The 21944-nt window shown below is 38.3% G+C and overlaps 1 protein-coding gene across 5 annotated transcripts in view; it reads right to left on the reverse strand.

Annotated features, from left to right (window-relative positions):
* The window catches only part of FGF12 (fibroblast growth factor 12), a 504156-nt gene that overhangs the window by 198973 nt on the left and 283239 nt on the right, over positions 1-21944 (reverse strand). For all 5 annotated transcript variants that reach the window (XM_084873520.1, XM_084873523.1, XM_084873524.1 and 2 more), the window contains one exon: positions 2301-2411. In XM_084873520.1, the coding sequence (XP_084729646.1) occupies positions 2301-2411 (111 nt within the window). The remainder of the gene's footprint in view (positions 1-2300; positions 2412-21944) is intronic.

A 21944-nucleotide genomic window follows, 5' to 3' on the forward strand; every position in this document is an offset into this window, starting at 1 on the left:
ATATGTATTATATTTATAAGGTGGAGCAAAAGTAGGTTTACAGTTGTAAGTATGGAAAACACAGTTTATTCTTTTATTATTATTTATTAATTATTATATTATTTCCATACAAACAACTGTAAATCTACTTTAGCCCCACCCTGCATATAAGTATTTGTGTATAACATATGTGTGTAGGCATATATTTACAGTAGCCATTGACCCAGCATCAGCAGAGAAAGCACTTGCAATTATTTTTCTAGCAAGAGTGAAGGAAGGATTTGTCTTAGCTGAGGCCACACTTTCATCTAGCCTTCTACCTTCACTCCATGATAAACTGCGTGCATCCACAGGGCAACTATCTGGGTTACAGTTGCATCCTATGGAATTGAGTATGGTTACTTGACTTAGTTGGGGATTGAATCTATCAATTTCTAATTTTTCAATATTTTTTTAAGGCAGGATGGAAAGTGCAGAGAGAGGATGTTAATGTTATCATCTCTGGCCACCTCATTTCCTAGAAAAATAAACTGAGATCAAGGGATACCTTAGAGATAGCATGGGTGACACAGCTTAGTGATCTCCCTGGTTCTTTCCATATATACTTGTTGCTTGCTTTACTAAATCCACATTCTTGTGCAGATGCAATAGATGGAAATCCTACATGGGAAGTGAACCATTCTTATTCTTCTGTCCTCAGTTGAAAATGTGAATCATTTAAAGAATGCATACTCACAAACACAAACCAACAATGCAAACCACAATAAGCTAATCAACTACTTTGAAGAAAACTGGAATGGAATTCTTTATAATAAGATTTTCTTCTTTACTGTAATTCATATTTTGTGATGTATAATATTAAGTGAACAAAGAATAATTTGGAAGGGGTGGGCAAGATCATTTTCACACTTTAGGAATTGTAGATCTTTCCTTAAATCTTAATTTTTAATTGAAAATATACCTCATCATAAAATATCAGGCTTCTTAGATTACCTTATGCAGTCTATGTTTTGGTAGATTGTCAGTCTGACTATAAAATCATATCCATCAGAAGATAAATTCAATTGGACATATATTTAATGAACATTTAATATACACCCAAAAGTAAGATTCTAGTAGTGAATACAGATAAACTTTAGAAAATACTATGGCACCCCACCTCATTTTAGAACACAAATTTTCCTCAGTTTATGCAGAAAATGAAAGGTATGATGACAATGAGCATCCTTATGCTAAGGTTTGTATTGAAAATATTTCCAAAATTAAAATATACTTTATTAAAACTTGATGATTTTGTTGAATTACTAAACATATCAACTCTAAAGTTGAATTAGTTAAAAATTATTTCCAGTGATATTATTAAATTCATGCATGGCGGGGGGGGAGGGGGGGTGGTCCCCTCAGCCTGGCCTATACCCTCTCACAATCTGGGACCACTGACTCCTAACCACTCTCCTGCCTATCTCCCTGATCACCCCTAACCACTCTGCATGCCTGTCTCATTGGCCCTAACTGCCTCTGTCTGCCTGCCTGATCACCACTAACTGCTTGCCTGTTTGCCTGATTGTCCCTAACAATTATGCCTGCCTGCCTCATTGCCCCTAACTGCTTACCTGCCTATCTGATCACCCCTAACCACTTTGCCTGCCTGCCTGACCACCCCTAATTGCCTCTGCTTTGGCCCCCACCACCACAGCTTTCTCTGGAATGATGTCCCGAAGGTCATTTGGCTATCCAGTCTAATTAGCATATTCCGCTTTTATTATTATAGATAATATCTGGCATTTTATATTAAAAATATAAACAATCTTTCAGGTCCACCAACGTTAATTATCTTGCTATTATCACATATGCTATAAATCATAATGTTATTTTAATATATTTAATATATATTTTCTAAATCTAAATAAAATAACATGCAATATACATACGTATCCAATATTTATATTAAGAAGTAATTTTGGTCTGCCTGAAATGATGTTCTAAGAGTTATTTTAACATGTTTACTATTTAATTCTAAGACTGAAAACACTGTCTTGTGCTGTAAAGTCTGCCTTGTTTCCATGAGTACTTATCATCCTGACTACAAACACTGGGATGGAAGGAAAACTGGGTGGAACTCCTTTGGGCTTCCTAACTTCTCATTCAATACACAACCTTTCTCCCTTATTGTCTCTTTGCTATAGGGAATCATAGCAAGAAAAATACACCTATTTACTTGTAGATAAATAGTTCAAAGGCAGCCCGGCCATGCTTTAAGAATATAATACTGGGCTATACATTTTATTGTGAATGGATTGCAACAATCTAATGTTTCTTACTGTAGTCGCTGTTTTCGTCTTTGGTCCCATCAATGGTACCATCTGGGTGCATCTGCAGGAAATATCCCTGCTGGCTGAATAACCTTGTCACAATTCCTTTCAGCTGGGGTTCTGCAAAACAAAAAGAAATGATTATTCAAATTGGTACTTTGTTTATAAAAATGATCAATTGAAAATTGCCAGAAACATTTTCTAAGTAAATGCATAGATGCCAAAGGCTTAAATATTAAAATAAGTATTTGGAAAGGGAGCATTTCAGGAACATATCTTCTCTTCTTATTCCTTCCAGACGCAGGACCATAATACTATGCAGCAATAAACCAAATGTAAATAAATAGAAGCTAATTATGATTAGCAAAACACAGAGGCATACTAAAAAGTGAATTACTTCTCTCTCCCATGCATCTAGTGTCTGACTGCAAGTTTATGTTCCCATTCCAGAATCACTGGTTAGACCAAGCTGCCCCTGTAGTTCTTAAACTTCCAGCAGTAATAATTGGCTCCTGGAAGAACTCCGTTTCTGCTGAATGTCAATTATCCATCAGAAACTCCTAGGTTTTGAAATTCTGGCCAAGTTCAATCAGAAAATATGGCTTAGATGAGAACCATAAGAAAGAGCAAAAATCATGGCCATGAGTTGTCACAGGAAAGTATGTGGAAACAGATTTCACCTTCAAGAAATACCTGACCAGAGTGGAGACAGTACTATAGTGATTTTTCCAGCCCCAAAATAAATCAATTTTGTTCATATTTCTCTAATTATTTCAAACTTGAAGTGTTTGGTCCTCAGCTTTTAAAAATTCCCTCTTATGGATACCACCAAACTGAACTTTGTAAACCACATTTGAATTTTTGTACATCCCCAAAAATAAATATTTAGTGCTTCTCACTATGGTGCTGATTGCCAGCAACAATCCCTTTTCTATAGCATCACCACCATCTTTATTTCTACTTCAGTGCTAAGCAAAAATTAGACTATTCTAGTGCATTTGTAGCCCTAATTATTTCATAAAAATAAGAACAAAAAGTTCTGCTTCTCAAGGCAAAGATAGAAAATATATGATTGAGGCAAAGATAGAAAACATATAGTTGCTGAAGTGGCAACATGTTATCCTTAAAGGGACAATCACCAAATTTCAACTACTGACAGTCAACTTCATTCTTTCACCCACTTTTTAAACCAATATTCACTCTGAATCTCTTTTTGTCATGCAATATGCTAGGTACTGTGTATTAAACTGAACACGTTTATTCACATTCAGGTCTAAATAAGAATTCTAGTCAAGGATTCAATGAATTTAACTTTTTGGGAATGGATCTGTTCCCTATAGCATTTGCCTATGATCACACTTCTGCACATATGACTTGATCACACATATTTGGGGAAATGAGGCGATGCCTGTATAAACATGTCCTGTTCAAAGCAATCCTAAGAATCAGGAAAAAATGCCTAAAATTTTGGAAATGTGGAAGGAGGGTTCTAAAAAAGAAAATGAACTGAACTGAAAATTTGCCATACTGATTTATAACCATAATTATCTTTGTACGTTAAATTTATTTAATTTGTGGACCATAATTTCCTCACCAATAATATCTAAAAAGTTAAAGTAAAAGAACTTTAGGTCCCTCCTGTGAGTCTCTATTGACTGTGTACATTAGAATCATCTGCCCTGAGTGGTGGCAGAAATCAAGAAATGAGTGCATCTTCAATGTGCTGATTCCAAGAGCCCCACCCAATCTGACATACTGGAACATGTTGGAAGAGCATGGAGCTGGCTAACCAACCTCACTACATAAAAAAAAAATCCTATACCCCAACTGCCATCTATCAAATCTTACCAACTTTCCAGGTTTAGTTCAAGACCACCTCCTCACTAAAGAATTGGAGGTCGTAAGTGAGAATCACTTTCATAACTAGGGGAAGTAAAAGGATACATGTGCCTCTGCTATGAAGCTAACTGATTGCCCAGCAGGTCCTGCTGTGGCACACTTAGCCGTCAGAAGACCCAGCTTTGAGCCACAATTGTCAAGTGGTCTTTAGCAAGTCATTTAACATTTAAGTCCCAGTTCTCACATCTGTATAGAGGAAAAATAATTCCTATTCTAACTACAATCATTGAGAATTTCAAATTAATAAACACATGTGATAGTATGAACTGGAAAAACACACACACATACACACACACACACACAAAAAAAAAAATCCATCAGAGTATAAATACAAATGAAGGTCTAATTTTTCAACCATCAAAATCAAAGAAACCATGTGAGGTAAAAGGAGTATTCTGTGAACAGACTCTGTCTTCTGATTTCTGTTTTAATAAAATAGTAATTGAGTTTGTTGAAGTCATTAAAGTAAACAGAACGCTAAGAGTAGAAACTATAAAAAGATAGAAGGAAAAGGACACCTCTTATAATTCATATTTTCTTTCTATTCAGCATGATACGGTCCCTTTAAGAACTTATGTTTTTGTTGATTATGAAATGCATGGCAGCTGAGTCATTAATGCCTACAAATGATTGTGTTGTTTTGTTTTGTTTGTTTTTTTTCATAATCTTTTTCTGTAGCTGTAATTAAGCACATATTTTGCTATAGTGAAACTATCCATATGCCACCCCCACTGTTGGGGCCCTGAGAATTCAGGTTGCTTATTCCTGTTCAAAATAATGAGCATTAAGCTTTTATACCAAACCCCACTGTTCAAGAGAAGAGCCAGAACAAGCTCCAAGTTTGAGTTTTAATGATGTGATGACCTATGGAAGTGAATGTCTTACACTATAGATGTTTCAAAGGAGGGCTGACTATCCATTGAACAAATGTCCTGAACCTAGGATGTGTCATAGAAAACAGTATCACCTACCCTACAGGTCTATAACCTTATTACCTCTTATTACCATCTATCAAGTCCTACCAATCATTCTAAGTTCAGCTCAAGATCACCTTTTCTATAAAGGTGTAGTGATCATAACTGAGGATCATTTTGATAATTGGGGGATATGTTTTGTTGTATTTTAAAGAGAGGACTTCAAAAGTGAGACCATTTTTTTTGTCATATCTAATATGCTGATGCACTCATCACACATTCTTTTTATTTGTCAGATTTTTCATAGGGGTCTAATAGATTAATAAAACCTGATTTTCCTCAGAGAGCCCCCAGTGTAATGCATGAAACATATGGATATATAATACTAGTGTGGGATAGTTGTTTAATAATGGATAGAAGCAGCATGACATGATGGCACCGAGGAGCAAGGGAATAATTCTGTCTCGAGGTTGGAAGAAGGAATCTCATCTGTCACTAGAAAAGTGAGTAGAATCATCACAGGCTAAAAAAAGAAAAAAAAAAGTGAGAGAGAGAAATGACATTTCAGACATTTAAAAAAATGGAGGGAGGCAACAAGCAGCATGGTAGACTCTGGGAAAGATGTACTGTCTGGAATAGGCATAATATATGGCAGAGGTTCTCAAATGCTGACATGCAGGTAGAGTGACTGTTCTTAACAAATGTTCACAGGTCAATAGTAAAATAAGATAAATAGGCTCAATGGATTACATTTTTTATTAAGCTTTTTTTTCTATTTTATGAGTCTCTTGATTCTGAGATTATGTTTTTCCATTACTTTTTTCTGTTTTTATTCATTGGTTACTAAATTATTATAAGAAGGGGGGGTTGATTTGTTATCTTTTGTACTCTGAAATTATGTAGCAAATACTGTTAGTTTTTCTCCCAAATTAATTTCCTCTTTTTTCTAGGCACCCAGCTAGACCATATGTCCCAGCCTCCCTTGTAGATAGGTTTGGCAGATGCATGAGTATCATATGGAATGTAAGTGAAAGTTATGTGTGTCTTTTTCAGGCCATGGATTTTAAAATAATATATTCTCCTCCAAATTTTCTTTATTTTAACACTGGCTGGATTTAGATGACAAAGCTGTAACGGATGTAGCAAAATAGAAGAATTCTGAGCCCCTGAAAAACTGGTGGAGAAAAAACAGCCATCATAAATACCCACATCAAATAGTTAGATGAATAATAAATAAACTTAGACTGATTGTACACAGTGATTTCCTTCCTATATGGAAATGGATGGAGTGGTGGGGAGTAGCTTTACAGTGGAGAAATCTAAAAAATAAAAACACTACCTCAGTCATGTCATTGAGGTTAACATGAACAGTCATAAATCATGTTGACAGTATGTACCCTTGATATGATGTGATGAGAAGGGCACTTTATCTCTATGATGTCCCTTCCAAAATTCCATAACCTTCGTCTAACATCAAACAAATTCCAACTGTAGGACTTTCTAAAATATAGCTGACCAGTACCCCTCCATACTGTCAAGATTATCAAGAATAAGGAAAGTCTGAGAAATTGTCACTGCCAGGAGTAGATTAAGAAAACATGTTAACTAAAGATAATGTGGTATTCTAGATGGGATACTCATACTAGAAGAAAAAAATAGATAGAAATCAAAGAAATCTAAATGAAGTATGGACCACATCAAACAAACAAAACAAAAAAACTTTGCACAGTAAAGACCATCAACAAATCAAAAAGACAATCTACTGAATGAAAGCAGATATTCACAATGATACGTCTCATAAAGGATTAACATCTGAAATTCATAAAGAACTCATACAACTCAAAATTAAAGCTCAAATAATCCAATTTTTTTTAAAAAAATGGTCAGAGGACCTGAATAGACACTTTTCTAAAGAAGTCATATATATGTGGCCATATTAAAAACATAGGGTAGATCTCAAGATCAATAATCATCAGAGAAATGCAAATTAAAACCACAATAAATATCACCTTACATCTATCAGAATGGCTGTCAACAATAAATCAACAAGCAATAAGTGTTGGCTGGAGGATGTGAAGAAAAGGAATCCTCCTGCACTGTTGGTAGGATTATAATTGAAGGCTCCTCAAAATATTAAAAATAGAATTACCTTATGATCCACAATTCCACTTCTGTGTATATATATAAAAAACAAAACACTAATCTGAGAAGATATATGCTCCCCTATATTAATTGCAGCATTGTTTAAAATAGCCACAATATGGAAGCAACCCAAGTATCCATCAATAGATGAATGGATAAAGAAGTGATACATAGAGTATCACTTGGCCATGAACAAGAATGAAATCTTACCATTTGGGATGGCATGAATGGACCTAGGGAGTATTATGCTAATTGAAATAAGTAAAAAAGATAACGACAATTGGTTTTGGGTGGTGTTTACATGGTGCAATATACAGATCTTATAACATAGAAACCCATACCTGAAACCTATATGTGCATGTTGACCAATGTTACCCCAGTAAATTTAATAAAAAAGATAAACACAAATGACATATGACTTCACTCATATGTGGCATTTAAAGAACAAAATAAACAAACAAAACAGAAACAGACTCATATATACAGAAAACAAAATGATAGTTGTCGCATGGGGGGCAGATATTGGGGAGCTGGATGAAAAATGTTAAGTGATTAAGAAGTACAAATTGGGCCGAAGCCAGTTTAGCTCAGTGGTAGAGCGTCGGTCTGCAGACTGAAAGGTCCCAGGTTCGATTCCGGTCAAGGGCATGTACATTGGTTGCGGGCACATCCCCGGTAGGGGGTGTGCAAGAGGCAGCTGGTCGATGCTTCTCTCTCATCGACGTTTCTAGCTCTCTATCTCTCTCCCTTCCTCTCTGTAAAAAGTCAATAAAATATATTTAAAAAAAAAAAAAAAAAGAAGTACAAATTGGGCCTGGCCAGTATGTCTCAGTGGTTGAACATCAACCTATGAACCAATCAATGATAATTCTGGGTGATCACTTCATAAGTTATATAATTTTCTAACCACTCTGATGTACACCTGAAACTAATATAAAATAATATTAAATATATAAACTGTAATTTAAAAAATTAACAAGGTTAAGAATTCATATTAATCACTGCTTCTGCTCAGGATGACAGAGCAATTTCAACAAAATGTTTGAATCAAAGTCACTTAAAAAAGCTGAGACTGGAAGAAGCTATCCAGACATTCTTGCTGGTTTCAAGGGGCGGTTCTCTGATTATATTATAAACTCAGAACAGAGTTGGGACTATTGGGCCCTTATCACACATCTCAGGATGAATACTAGAAGGCAGAAAATGAAGTAAAATTGGAATTTGAAAAGTACCTTGGAATTCACTATCTTCCTTCATCAAAATATGTCCCATCATCAACATCAAAGACTTAAAAAACCGAAAATCTGAGGTCCAAAGTGAGTGTCAAGATATAACCAATATCTTGTGCAAGTGAGAGGTTAGGGGGAAATAAGGTCGAGAAGAAGGGAGAAGGATGGGGAGGGACACTTCTTTGTGCATTCGCTAATGGAGTGTAGGGTGATAAAGAAGACAGGTTATATAAAACTGTGCAAAAATATATATTTGTGTGTGTGTGTGTGTGTATATATATATATATATATATATATATATATATATTGTACCCAAATTTCAAGAAAATACCTCCATGTAAACTCAAATCTAAAATAAAATAAGTAATAGTGATCTAAACTGTGTGCTGGAAACTATACTCAGAAAATTAATAGCACTTATTATGAAAACAAAGGCCATATTTTGAACCCATCTACTCTATATCTGCTTAGTACACTCCCCTGATGATTTTACTACATTTGTATTTAGTACTCACAACAACTGAATGTGCAAGGCACTTCTTTTCACTGTTCAAATGAGAGGAAGGAGACTCAGAAAAGCTACTCCACTTGCACAAGGTTACAGAACTAGTTACTACAGAGAAAGATCTAGCTCAAAAGTCTGTGGTCCTAGCCATTTTCTGTTCAGTCACTTTAAGAGGGGCATTAGCAAAACTAGAACATGTCCAGAGGAAAGGAAGCCAAATAAAGAGGGGACTATGAGCCATCATATGGAGAAAGCCTGTATGAACAGTGTGTATGTAGCCCAGAGAAGGGGGACCCGGGAGACCTGAGAGCTGTCCCTATTTCTTGAGAGCAGGCAGAAGGAAGAAGAAAACAATTTGTCCTAAGTGGATCCCTGGGGATAGAACTATGGCCAAAGGATGAAAGTTACAAGAAAGCAGGTGAAAGAGAACTTTCTGTAAATTGTATGCAAACAGAGAACAGGCTGTTTACAGAAAGAATAGGGTCTATACCACTTAACAGGAGCAAACAGGTGAAGCAGAAAAAACTACAGGTCAGAACAGCAGTGAAAGATAAGGATGACTCCAGTGGCTAAGGCATCTGCATGACCATGCAAGATCCTCTCCAACCAAGGTCTTGAAAATCATTTGGATAAACCAGACGGCCTGCTAAATGCAAGCTCACTTTTCTGTGTTTTAGTTTGTGTTTGGGACAAGGAATTGGAAAGATGTTAACTATGCATCCTAAAAATGCAAAGTTTGTTGGAACTATTACACATGAATTGTGCAGTAATTTGATGAGGCTTTTTAATCAGCCTCTGGGTTTATAAATGGGCTCTCGGTCTGAAGGTGGAATGTTAGCCACTTAAAGGAGCTGAGATTGCACAGGCTGTTCAATGTGATTTTTGTCAAGTGCTTCTGGAGCCTCAACTGCTACAGATTTCAAAATTAGACAATTAGGGTCAGATGTTGTTCATAAACAGATATGTTTCTGGCTAAAGGCTAGAGACTAGAGCACATTTACATGGCACAAATCAAATTCCCAAACAAATCAGAAGATACAGTAAGACATCTGAAAGAGGATGGACATTTTGGGGGCTTTTGAACACACTGCAAACATTACAACCACCCTGAGCTGGGGGAATCCATTACAAATACATGTTGCTCGGTTAAAGAGGCTCCTCATTCACTCAGCAGACTGCAGTGCACACACCGAAAGGAGCACCCGCAGGAATAGAACATGAGGAGGAGACTGGTCCCCATGGCCTAGCAGAGTCTGCTTTGTGGAGTAGAGAGAGTCCCATCCTATCAGAGTCCTCAGTCTCTCCACCCATCAAATAAAAGTTACAGATACCACGAGCAGTAACTACCCACAATGAGCCATGGGGATCTTTGTAAACTGTTAATAATTGCATCTATCCACCCGAGCATATTTATTTTTCCAACCAATAGATATTAATAGCACACTTCATTCAAAAGACAAGTATTTATGGAGCACTAGGCTTTCTGGAGGGTATTCCTCTAGATACAGGTGATAACCATGACGTGCTATCACACCAGCTCTCAAAAAAAAAAAAATGCACAAAACTCGATGTCCATGAGTCTCATTCCTATGGTGACTCACCACTGCAGACTTAAAACTACTACTTGTCATCCCTGAATGCGGAGGTGGTGTTGAGACTGGGCTAGCATAATCAGCTCCAGCACAGCACTGCATATAACAGAGAACAAGCCAGGAGGCTTACATTCTAGTAGATAAGGAAAGAGATAAACAATCCACACATAGAAGTGCTTTAATGACAACAAAAGTAATTAAAACAGATGGAGCATGCAGGGGATGCATTGCTACTCTGGACAGAGTAGCTAGAAGATGACATCACAGAGACCTGGTTGAGGAGAGGGAGCCAACCACGGGGCATGTCTAAAAGAAGAGCACGCCAAGTGCAGGAAACAGCAAGTGAGGAGTAATCCTAATACTTAAAAAGATTAGGAAGCTTAGGATTAGATGCTCTCTGAAGAACTTTCCTCCAGACCAGACGTTGGCAAACTTCAGCCCTGCCCCTGCCAATTTTGTAAACAAAGTTTGGCTGGAACCCAGCCAGACCCATTCATTCACCCATTGGCTACTTTCATGCTACAGCAGAGATGAGTAGTTGCAACAGAGGCCCTACAGCCTGCAAAGCCTGAAATGTTTACTAATGGCCCCTCACAGAGAAAGCTTGCCAATGCTTGTTGCAGACCCTGGCTGATGCAGGTTCCTTCCCCTGAAACACAGCCTCTGCCTCCCTCCTCAGCCCAGAACTCCTCAGTCTTCTGAGCTCAGCTTTCTTCCACAGGGCCTTCCCTGACACCCTGAGGGAAATTTAATCACTCCCTCTGCAGAGCTCCCTGGGCACAGGTTAGGAAAGGACTCCCCACGGGGTTCCAGCTGCCTGCTTATGCGGAGGTCTCTGCTACTGAACTAAAAGCTGCTCAAGGGCAGGGAGCTTGAATTATTCATCACTCCCTCCCACCAGTTACACAGTGCTAGGTGCAGGGTAGGTGAGGAGTGTTCACATGTTAAAAGAAAGGAGATAAGTCATATCTAGAATTTTTCATTGTCACCTGTGACTTTCAGAGGAGCTCCTCATTTGTAAGAAAGCTGTTACAGCCTTTTAATATAATGCCTCTGGCCTTCAATGTGTATTTTTTTTTCACCTTTACAGCTTCAGCTGCTCCACATTGAACACTCTGACAAGCACAGCAACATCCTGCATAAACTGCATAGTTTCCAAAGCCCCTAGTTGCCTGGAACGTCAGTGGGAATCAAGTGACCTTGAGACAGGCAATCCTTAACCTTCATGCTACCTCAAAGCTAAACGGAAAGAAAGGATGCGCTTTTCCCCAGGATGCTCTTCACTGAGGCAGCCCGAGCAGCAGAAGACAGAGGAAGCAGGGCAGGGAAATTGAGCTGGGATGTTCGATGCCGATAAGGCCAGGATAGTTGTACTGAGCCAATTTTATGCCTCATACCATTAGCCCTCTCCCTCCCTGTTTCTACTCTATAAGATGCTCATGAAATTTTAAAATAACTCAAACACTATTTATCGACTTTTGACATGAACTAGGTGCTGGGTACAAAGATGAGTAAGGTGCAATTCCTGCCTCAAAGGTACCCATGGCCTCATCAGGGAAACACATACACAACTAACATTACAGCAGGGGCATGAATAGTGCTGTCAGACAGGAATCAACAAAATGCCTTGGCATAACAGAGCAGGGATGCTAATTTTACCCAGGATGGTGGGTTCTGGGACAAGAGGCAGTTGAGAAAAACTTTGATGACAAAACAATACGCTAGACTTCACCTTGAATAAACAGGCAGCATTGGCAGTGGTCCAGGAGAACTGGGCAAGCAGATAGGTGAGGCCAGGGTGTTGGGGAAAAAGGGGGTGTACTCAGTGGCTAGAGGTGATAGCATAAGAATAATATGGGTCCAGAACACTCAGATTGCCTTAAGCAAATATAAGTTGTACTTATCCTTTAAACCAATGAGTTCCAAACTCTTCTAACCATACAACCCTATCTGTAAAAATTTTATAACTTTCACCTCCATAAATGTATATTTATCCTATATAATAAAGAGGTAATATGTAAATTGACCATCACTCCAACACACAAGATGGCCACCCCCATGTGGTCAAAGATGGCTGCCACAGGATGGCCAGCAGGGGACAGCAGTGGTGGGTGATCAGGCCAGCAGGGGAAGGCAGTTGGGGGTGATGAGGCCTGCAGGGGAGGACAGTTAGGGGAAACCAGGTCTTCATGGGGAGGGCAGTTGGGGGCAACCAGGCTAACAGGGGAGGGCAGTTAGGGGTGACCAAGCTGGCAAGAAAAGGCAGTTAGGGGTGACCGGGCAAGCAGGGGAGGGCAGTTGGGGGCAGCCAGGCCAGCAGGGGAGGGCAGTTGGGAGCAACCAGGCCAGCAGGGAAGCAGTTAGTTAGGTGTCAATCAGACTGGCAGGGGAGTGGTTAGAGGGTGACCAGGCTGGCAGGCAGAAGCTGTTGGGGCAATCAGGCAGCCAGGCAGGCAGGTGAGCAGTTGGGAGCCAGTAGTCTTGGACTATGAGAAGAATATCTGACTGCCCATTTAGGCCCAATCCTTGAGGAGTCCCTGATTGGAGAGGGTGCAGGCTGAGCTGAGGTCACCTGTACTCTCCATGTACAAATTTGTGCACCAGGCCTCTAGTTATTTATAAATTTCATGTATGTACCTCTCCATATACTGTGTATATTATAAATCAATGTTGAAATGTTTAAATGATACCAGTGTAAATATAAACAAAAGTTAAAATAGTTTATCTCCACATAATTGTCTTGCCCCATCCACTTCAGATAGGAAAAACCTGGGTACCACAGAATTAGGCAATGGGTAAACACTAAAGGTCTTTAAGTCTGGGGATATATGATGAAGGCAGAATGTTAGCAAGCCGAATTATGGAACAATAGAGATGGTGAATTAGAGTAGGTGGCAATTGGTCATGTCATGGAAGCCACTTAAGGACCCATCACACATCATAAGGGCCTTGGTCAGGCAGTGGCACTGAGTGAAGAGACAATGTCAGCCTGAGGCCTGACAGTGCATGGGAGTGCTTCATAGATGACAGGATGTATAGACACCCTTCAGTTCCAGAAAAAATGTGTGGCTTCTTGGTCCTTAAGTTCACATCAATCATGAGCCTTCTAAGGAAGCCCTGGTTAAGTGTGGAATGCCATTGAAATGTGAGAATGAAGGAATCACAACATGAGCATTCCCTCCCTGCAAACCAAATTATTTACTTGCCTTTCTAATGATTTCTGTTCATGAAGAGGCTGTTGATTACAGTCAACCTCAGTGAGTCACAACTCTCTGGTCTTTATCCCCCAGGGATGTAGACCTGGAATGAACACTGCCTTCTAGTCAACTGAAAACTGTGCTCTGGAGAACTCAGAACACACAACATCTCAAACATGAAGGTAGTCCGAGATTCTTAAACGTTTAGAATCAGAAAATCTAGTCAGTATGATCTAAGTCCAGGCTCATTCTACAGATGGAAGACACAGAATAGTAGGGCAAGGGGCACGCATCTTCAGATTCCCTAGATTCAGGGCTTTTTAATGCAAAAGGGCCCTTCTGTTCTGTGCCCCTTAACATGAAATAGTTCATACCTCCAAGAGGTATCCTGGCCCTCAGCCAAGCTAGCTGTATAGTATACAGAAAACTTCATTTCTTTGTGCACAGGCATACTTTGCTTTTAGGGAAATTGTTTAAATGAATAGGACCTGCTTCTGATGTTCTAAGACTACCCAGTGCAGGGAGTGGGGGGAGGGTAATAAAGAGTAAAGGGGATCAAATACATGGTAATGAAAAATATTTGGCTTTGGGTGGTTGGGCACATGACGCAATATACAGATGAAACCTATATAATCTCATTTACCAATGTCACTCAAATAAATGTAATTTAAAAAAGAATGCACATTATAGTGTGTTATATGATCAGGAAGTGATCATGCTCATAGGGGTAGATTTAACTTTCAGACAGTATTAATGTGGATACAGAGACCCAGGGTTAGGAGCAATAGCAATGGGCAAATTCTCCTGAGTTTTATACACAGGCGATAATTGCCAAGCATTTACCACATAAGAGAGACTTGATGTGGATTATTTCTCTGAACTCTCACAGAAATAATTTTAAATAGGCCCTATCACTGGACCTTTTTTATAAATTAGAAAACTGGAGCTTGCAGAGGTTAAGTGATGTGCTCTAATAAATGCCAGAACCAGGTGTGGAACGAGATCCCTCTGCTCCCTACACCTTCCCATTGTCAATCATTGTCTCTTCAAAAAGGCTAACATGATGATAATTCTCTCTTCTTCCTTAACTGTGATTGGCCCACACAAATGGTAGAAACCCTATGAAGCAAGAGACTGGAAATGAAGGGTCTGGCAAACATTAAACTGGAGTTGAAGACATGGTTTTTGGCCTCCTGAAACAAAAAAAAAAGGGGGGGGGGGATGTAGACACTGCTATGCATGCAAAACCTTTTCTGTAATAAAAGCATCTCACTTGGCATAGAAAAATCTTCTTAAGACTTAAAGCCTTTTTTCAGAGATACATTTTTTGGCACCAGAAGTAAATGACCAGGATGAGTTATTTGGGAGAGCATAGGCATGGCAGTTCCCTGAGAGGAGAGGAGCTGCACAATGTTGGATCTGTCCTAGAACTGTCTTTATCTTAGAAGAGGAGATCTGTTCATCCAGATTGACAAGCCTGGGGAATTCCCTGAAACACCACGCATATAAATTACCTGCAGGTAAAATGCTATTGTTGTAAAATGTGGCCTTAAGTCTATCATTTGTTTTAATAGCATTCACCAAGAAAAATTTGCAGCATCAACCAGAGTGAGTTGAAGAGGTAATAATAGTTTCCATAAAAAAACAATTCATAGTTCCAAAAGCACATCAATCAGCCTCAACTCAGTGGCACGCTCAGTCCAGACAGTGTGCTGCAGTGAGGAGCATGGCCCAGGGGGATCCTGACACCTGGGGTCTGGTGCCCACTGTCGGCTCCTCTCCATCCCTATTGCCACCACCTTTGTCTAGGCCACCAACAATGTCTGGGTACCATGTTCTCCAACAGCGAGCCTCCTCACTAACACTCTTACTCTGTTCCCCTTCCAAACCACACTATAGGGAAGATATTTTACAAAATAAATTGGATCATGTCACTCTCCTGCTTAAACTCTTTAACAGCTTTCATTTTCATTTACAATAAAACAACAAACCCTTAGCGTGGCCTGGAGAGCTTTGCACCATCTGGCTCCTGTCAACCCATCATCATCTAAATGTCCTCTCTCCCTGGCTCATGAAACTCTAGGCACACATGTCTTATTTCTCTTCAGACCTACGGATCTTTATACATGCATTTTCCCCTGCCTGGATTTATTTCTTCCTAAGATAAATTCAAGTCTCAGCTTGAATATTACTTTATAAGAGGTCTTGTTTATCCCCTCAATCTAAACCTACCTTCATATTCATATTCTCTATCAATGTACTATGTTTTTCCCCTTCATAATACTTATCCCAATTTGTAATTAGGTATGTGTTTTTCTTTATTTGTTTAATGTCTATTTCCTCTTCTAGATTGTAGCATCCATGAGAGTGAAGCCATGTTAGCTTTATCCATCACACTATTTTCAGTACTTAGCATAGTGCCCACTAGCGCAGCACTGGAATCAAACATGTATTTGTTCAATGAACTGATTCATCTCTCTGGGCTTCAGCTATCATCTGTAAAATGACAGCACAGGAACAGTTGGGTGGCTGCAAGTCCAGGATTCTAAAAACTTAAGGTACTAATCAGTAGAAACAGATACAAGTATTTTCAGTAAGTTACAGCTGAAAATGGAGAAAGTATTTTAATAGATTACATTTCTCATCACTGTATATTTTAAAAAGTCATTTAAACTTCATTATGAAATACTACACGAAATTCTTGCACAGCGGTGTGTGTCTCTCAGCCTAGCCTGCACCCTCTCCAATCTGGGACCTCTCAAGGGATGTCTGGTATTATTGGGCCTAAATGGGAAGTCAGACATCCCTCTCACAATCCAGGACTGCTGGCTCCCAACTGCTCGCCTGCCTGCCTTCCTGATTGCCCCTAACTGCTTCTGCCTGTCTGCCTGATCACCCCCTAACCACTCCCCTGACAGCCTGATTGCCCCTAACTGCCCTCCCCTGCTGGCCTGGTTGCCCCCAACTTCCCTCCTCTATAGGCCTGCCCCCTCCCAACTGCCCTTGCCTGCAGGCTTGATCACCTGCACTGCCCTCCCTTGCAGGCCTGGTCCCTCCCAACTGCCCTCCCCTGCTGGCCATCTTGTGGTGGCCATCTTATGTCCACATGGGGCAGGATCTTTGACTATATAGAGGCAGCCATCTTGTTTATTGGAGTGATGGTCAATTTGCATATTATTCTTTTATTAGAAAGGATAATCTACACAAACTATAACAATGCAATGAATGTATTATCTACCATCACAACACACACAAAAAGAAGTAGTAATATTTATCAAAGTGGATGACATACTTGTGGTGTAAATAACGAGTATATACTATACCCCAATTGACTTTAGGAGGCTCTCAGAGAATGTAAACACAATTGCAACACAAGTATAAGGAACTGGCACTGTGACTGATGATGAGGAGCCATTACAGCTACAGAGATAGAGAATTCCATAGAAAAGACATGAACCAGTGGTTTTGGACAACAGTACCAAGGCAATATTCTCAAGGGTGACCAATCCTCCAATTCCAGAGACCTGAAAGCCTGCTTATCTCATGGTCATCTCTACAAAAGTATATTCAGAGTGCAATACAACAGGGTTGATCTATCCATAACTAATGATTCTCCAAAACTTTTCAGAGAAAGCCACTTGGCTTTAACACCTATTGAAAAAATTGTGAGCAGTTTGTCATTTATAGGTGAAACATACTAAGAAAAGGCATCATTTGTCAAATAAAATATTTAATTTTCATGATTTTTGGAAAAACAACTAAACATTAAAATGTACATTAAATTTTATCTATGTGTTACAGAACCAAAAACAGGAAAAGATTTATTATTTGATGTTTCAAAACCTTGCACTTTGCAATAGAAGAAAGTGGTTTAATTTTAGAATCTCTGCCTTTTGTTTCTAAATGACTAGATAAGAGAATAAACATGAATCTCTTTGCAAGTATGTATTCGCACAAAATGACTCATTTCCCATATGGATCATTTGATTGTCATAAGTGGTAAACCAAATTATTTTGAATATTCATGAGATTTTCTCTTTTAACTATGATACTGAGGCTTTAAAAATTTCTTGAAATGCCAGAAAATAATTTTGATCCATAATTTTAAGTTATGGTGAAGATTACATTTACTACAATTTGCAGATTTATTATAATTTTACATACTCATTCTTTCTCATTTATTTGAATTCTCTTGTTTGCAAGTATTTCAATCATGAGAAAAAGATAGAGATAACAATAGCTCTTAATTGTGCTTACATACATTTTACACAATGTATGTGTAAAACACAATGCATTGCAATCTTTACAACAGCTTCTATGAGACTAAATTTTTTTTAATAGATGATGAGATTGAGGTACAGAGTGAAGTAACTGCCAAAAGGCCCAAATTTCATAAGTAAAAGGGCTTTGAGGATTTAAGCCCAGGAAGTCTGCCTACAGAACCCACAATGCAGACTACCAAATTCTCTACTGACTCTCAAATATCCATGAGCTTACCCTCCACATTTAACTAATACTAATATTTTCACACACATACATCACACTCATATTCACTCATATATACATATGCATGCACACATATGTGCATACAAATAATAATTATGGATTTTTCTTACATTTCATATACCCAAAGATACTGTCTTATTTTCCTAGTTAAAAAAAAAATGTTAATTTCTGCTCACTATACATTGGCACCAACATACTCTCAAAAGTTAGTAGAAAGAACACTGGACTAGGAGTGAGAAGGTTCAAGTTCTAGGCCTTGCTCTGCCAACTGGGCATTTTACTTGTTTTCTCATGTAAGATTGAAGGAGATGGGTTGTCAAGATCATTTTTACATATATTTATCCTATGGTATTAAGACAATAATAGTGGTAACCATATAGCTTTTGGCTTATTATTGCATTATGTTTTAGTTATTGGGTACCATGAACTAGGTACATTCGAACATATTCAAACACCACAGTGATATATAACATAAACCATTTATAGCTTAGTGCTTAGAGAGGGAAAGCCAGCATTTAATAACAAGATTTAAATTAAAGGCAGTGCCAGAAATCTGTAAGAACACTAAATCAGTTCCAACTTTAAGCAATAATAATTAATATCCCCTAGTAATTAAGTGGGCAATGTGCAGTATCAGTTCCAGGTGCCCAAGCTTCCCCTTCTTGTCTCATTATTAAGAGTTACAATTGACTGCTGCAGCTAAACCTTTGGGGAGAGCATATTTCATCTGTTTGCTTAATGGACTGGCATCTTCTTGGAATTCAGAGTTCTGGAACTTAATATTGGTTGCAAGATAATTTATAGTTGACTTCAACATCCATTTTCACACTGGGAAAACTCTCCAGCAACTTCAAAGAATGAAACTTTGTCTTAACTTTCATTTACTTAAGTGAAAACATACCAAACCACATTCCAGAATCGGGTAGAGGCAATAGAGGTGGAGGCTATCAGAGTTGAAATTCACAAGAGAAATGAAATAATCTGAACTGTGAAACTCTATGAGAAGATAATAATGATGATGCTACTTTAAAAATGGTGCTCGTTTCCAGTAATTCTATTCATCCTGGGGAGAAAGTAAAGATAATCTTGGAAAATCAGCCTCTACTTATATTAAGGAATATAGTAGAACTTGACTGATTAGCCCAACATTGTGAAGGCACTCAGCTCATTTCACCAGGATGGCTTCCCTCTCCCTTAGAATCTGGTAGAAGGGAAAGAATGCTGTGTTCTATACTTAGGTCACGGCTACTCAAAGACAATATAATGCAAGGCATATAGGTAATTTGAGCTTTTCTAGCAGCCACATTTAAGAAAGGAAAATAAATGGTTGAAATTATTTTGTCAATATATTTTATGTAACCTAATATACTCAGAATGTGTAATTGACATGAAATGTATTAGATATATTTTACATTTTTATGCTAAGTCCTCAAAATCCACTGTGCACTTTACAGTTGCAACATATCTCAAGTGTTCAAAAGCCACATTAGCTAGTGATTACCATATAGGACAGCACAGCGCTGGAGGGGTTCACACCTTGATAGATATATTTTTTCCAAACAGCAACTAAGTGCCTGCTACACAAAGCAATAACGGTATCAGTGACTCATAATGTGAGTTTTCAGAATAAAAAGGTAGAGATGACCAAAGACCAAATATGTTCTCAAAAGATAAAATTTACAACCCAAGCCTATTGCCTGCCTGCCTCCTTTCCCTGCATCCTTACACTGGCCATTCCTTCCACAAACACTCTGGCCTTGGTATGGTGCCAAGAGATACACGTGTGAACAAGACAATTTGGGTCAGTGCCCTGGTAAAGTTGACCCTGTAATGGGAAAGAGAGGACTTCATTAAATAATTCTATAATTAATGAATTACAAATATGGAAGAGTCCTGGTTGCTATGAAGGATAAAGGATAGACCTTTCTTAGTCTCAAGGGAGTTGCCGTGGATTGAATGTTTATATCCTCCCCAAATTCATATGTTGCAATCTTAACCTCCAAATGTAAGCAGATGGGGCATTTGGTAGGTGATTAGGCTCTGCTATCATGAATTGTATTAGTGTCCTCAGAAAAGAGATCCCCTCAGAGAATTCCCTCTCCCCATTCAACCCTGTGAATTCACAGCTGGAAATGGTTATCAATGAGGAGTCAGGCCCTCACCAGATATTTAATCTATGAACACCTTGATCTTGAATTTCTCAGCCTTACAGAAATAAATGTGTGTTGTTTATTCACCAATCATTTTGTGGTATTTCTATTATAGCAGCCAAAATGGATTAAGACAATGTGTTCCATTGGGACACAACACTGAAGATGAATCCTAAAACTATAAAAAGAATTATCTGGAGGGAGCAGGAAGGTGAGAGAAAATGTGGGAAGTCGAAGTAATCACAGTCCACACAAGGGCAGCAGTATAAAAGAAAAGGTTCAAGGACAGAAAGAAAAACTTTAGTAAATTTAAACAACTGAAAGTGTGGCTGCAGTTTAGAGACTAAGAGTATGGAACATGGTTCCAGGTGAGTCAGGAGTGTAGAGACCATGTTGAAAGAAGTAGTCAGAAAGCATAGAGTCAGCCCTAACTGGTTGGGCTTAGTGGATAGAGCAACAGCCTTCGGACTGAAGGGTCCCAGGTTCTATTCCAGTCAAGGGTACATGCCCAGGTTGTGGGCTCGATCCCCAGCAGGGGGAGTGCAGGAGGCAACCAATCAATGATTCTCTCCCATCATTGATGTTTCTCTCTGAAATAAATAAAAATTATATTTAAAAAGAAGAAGAAAATAATACCCTTTAAAAAAGAAAGAAAGAAAGAAAGAAAGAAAGAAAGAAAGAAAGAAAGAAAGAAAGAAAGAAAGGTAGAAAGAAAGAAAGAAAGAAAGCTCAGAGTTATCTGGAAACTCTGAACTGAAAAACAAAACAAAACAAAACAAAGAAACCCCCAAACAAACAGAAGGTTATATAGGACAATGGAAAAGGAAGTTTAAGGTACACTTCTTATTGTGCTTTCCTATCAATTAATAACTGATACAGTGGTTCATCTATACCCAGGATGGCCACCCCTTTCTTATATATGTCAATAGAACAACAATTCAAATACATAGCTGTAAAAACATGAATAGCACTGTACAAATCTAGTCCTTGATTTTATGTATGTTTTTCTTACCAATTACTACTGTTATCTTCCTCTCTATTGCCTATAGCAATAAAAAACCTATTGCTATAAACAAAAAGCACAAAGTTGCTTCAAGAAAGCTGCTAGCTTGCCTAAGGAATAGAATTATTTCTTCTTCCTTTGCTATTACAAACCTAGAGCAAATAACCAACCCAAATAAATTATAATTATGTTACAGTTATAATTCATAATTATACAATGTATATGGATGAACTTCCCAACTGTATTAATCCAATATATGTAATTCTAAAATCTGGATTATAAAAATTACCATGTAGAAGAGATACCCATATTTTAAACTTTTAGCTTGTGAACAGAATAATGAAGATACATAGAAAAGTTTGAAGCAAGAAGATGATACCATCTAACTCATTTTTTAAAATATTTTATTGATTTTAGAAAAGAAGGGAGAGAGAGAAAAAAACATCCATAATGAGAGAGAATCATTGATCAGCTGCCTTCTGCACACCCCACACTGGGGATTGAGCCTGCAATCCA

Source organism: Pipistrellus hanaki (assembly GCF_964339955.1).
Source record: "Pipistrellus hanaki genome assembly, chromosome: 2".
In the NCBI taxonomy this organism is placed as follows: domain Eukaryota; kingdom Metazoa; phylum Chordata; class Mammalia; order Chiroptera; family Vespertilionidae; genus Pipistrellus; species Pipistrellus hanaki.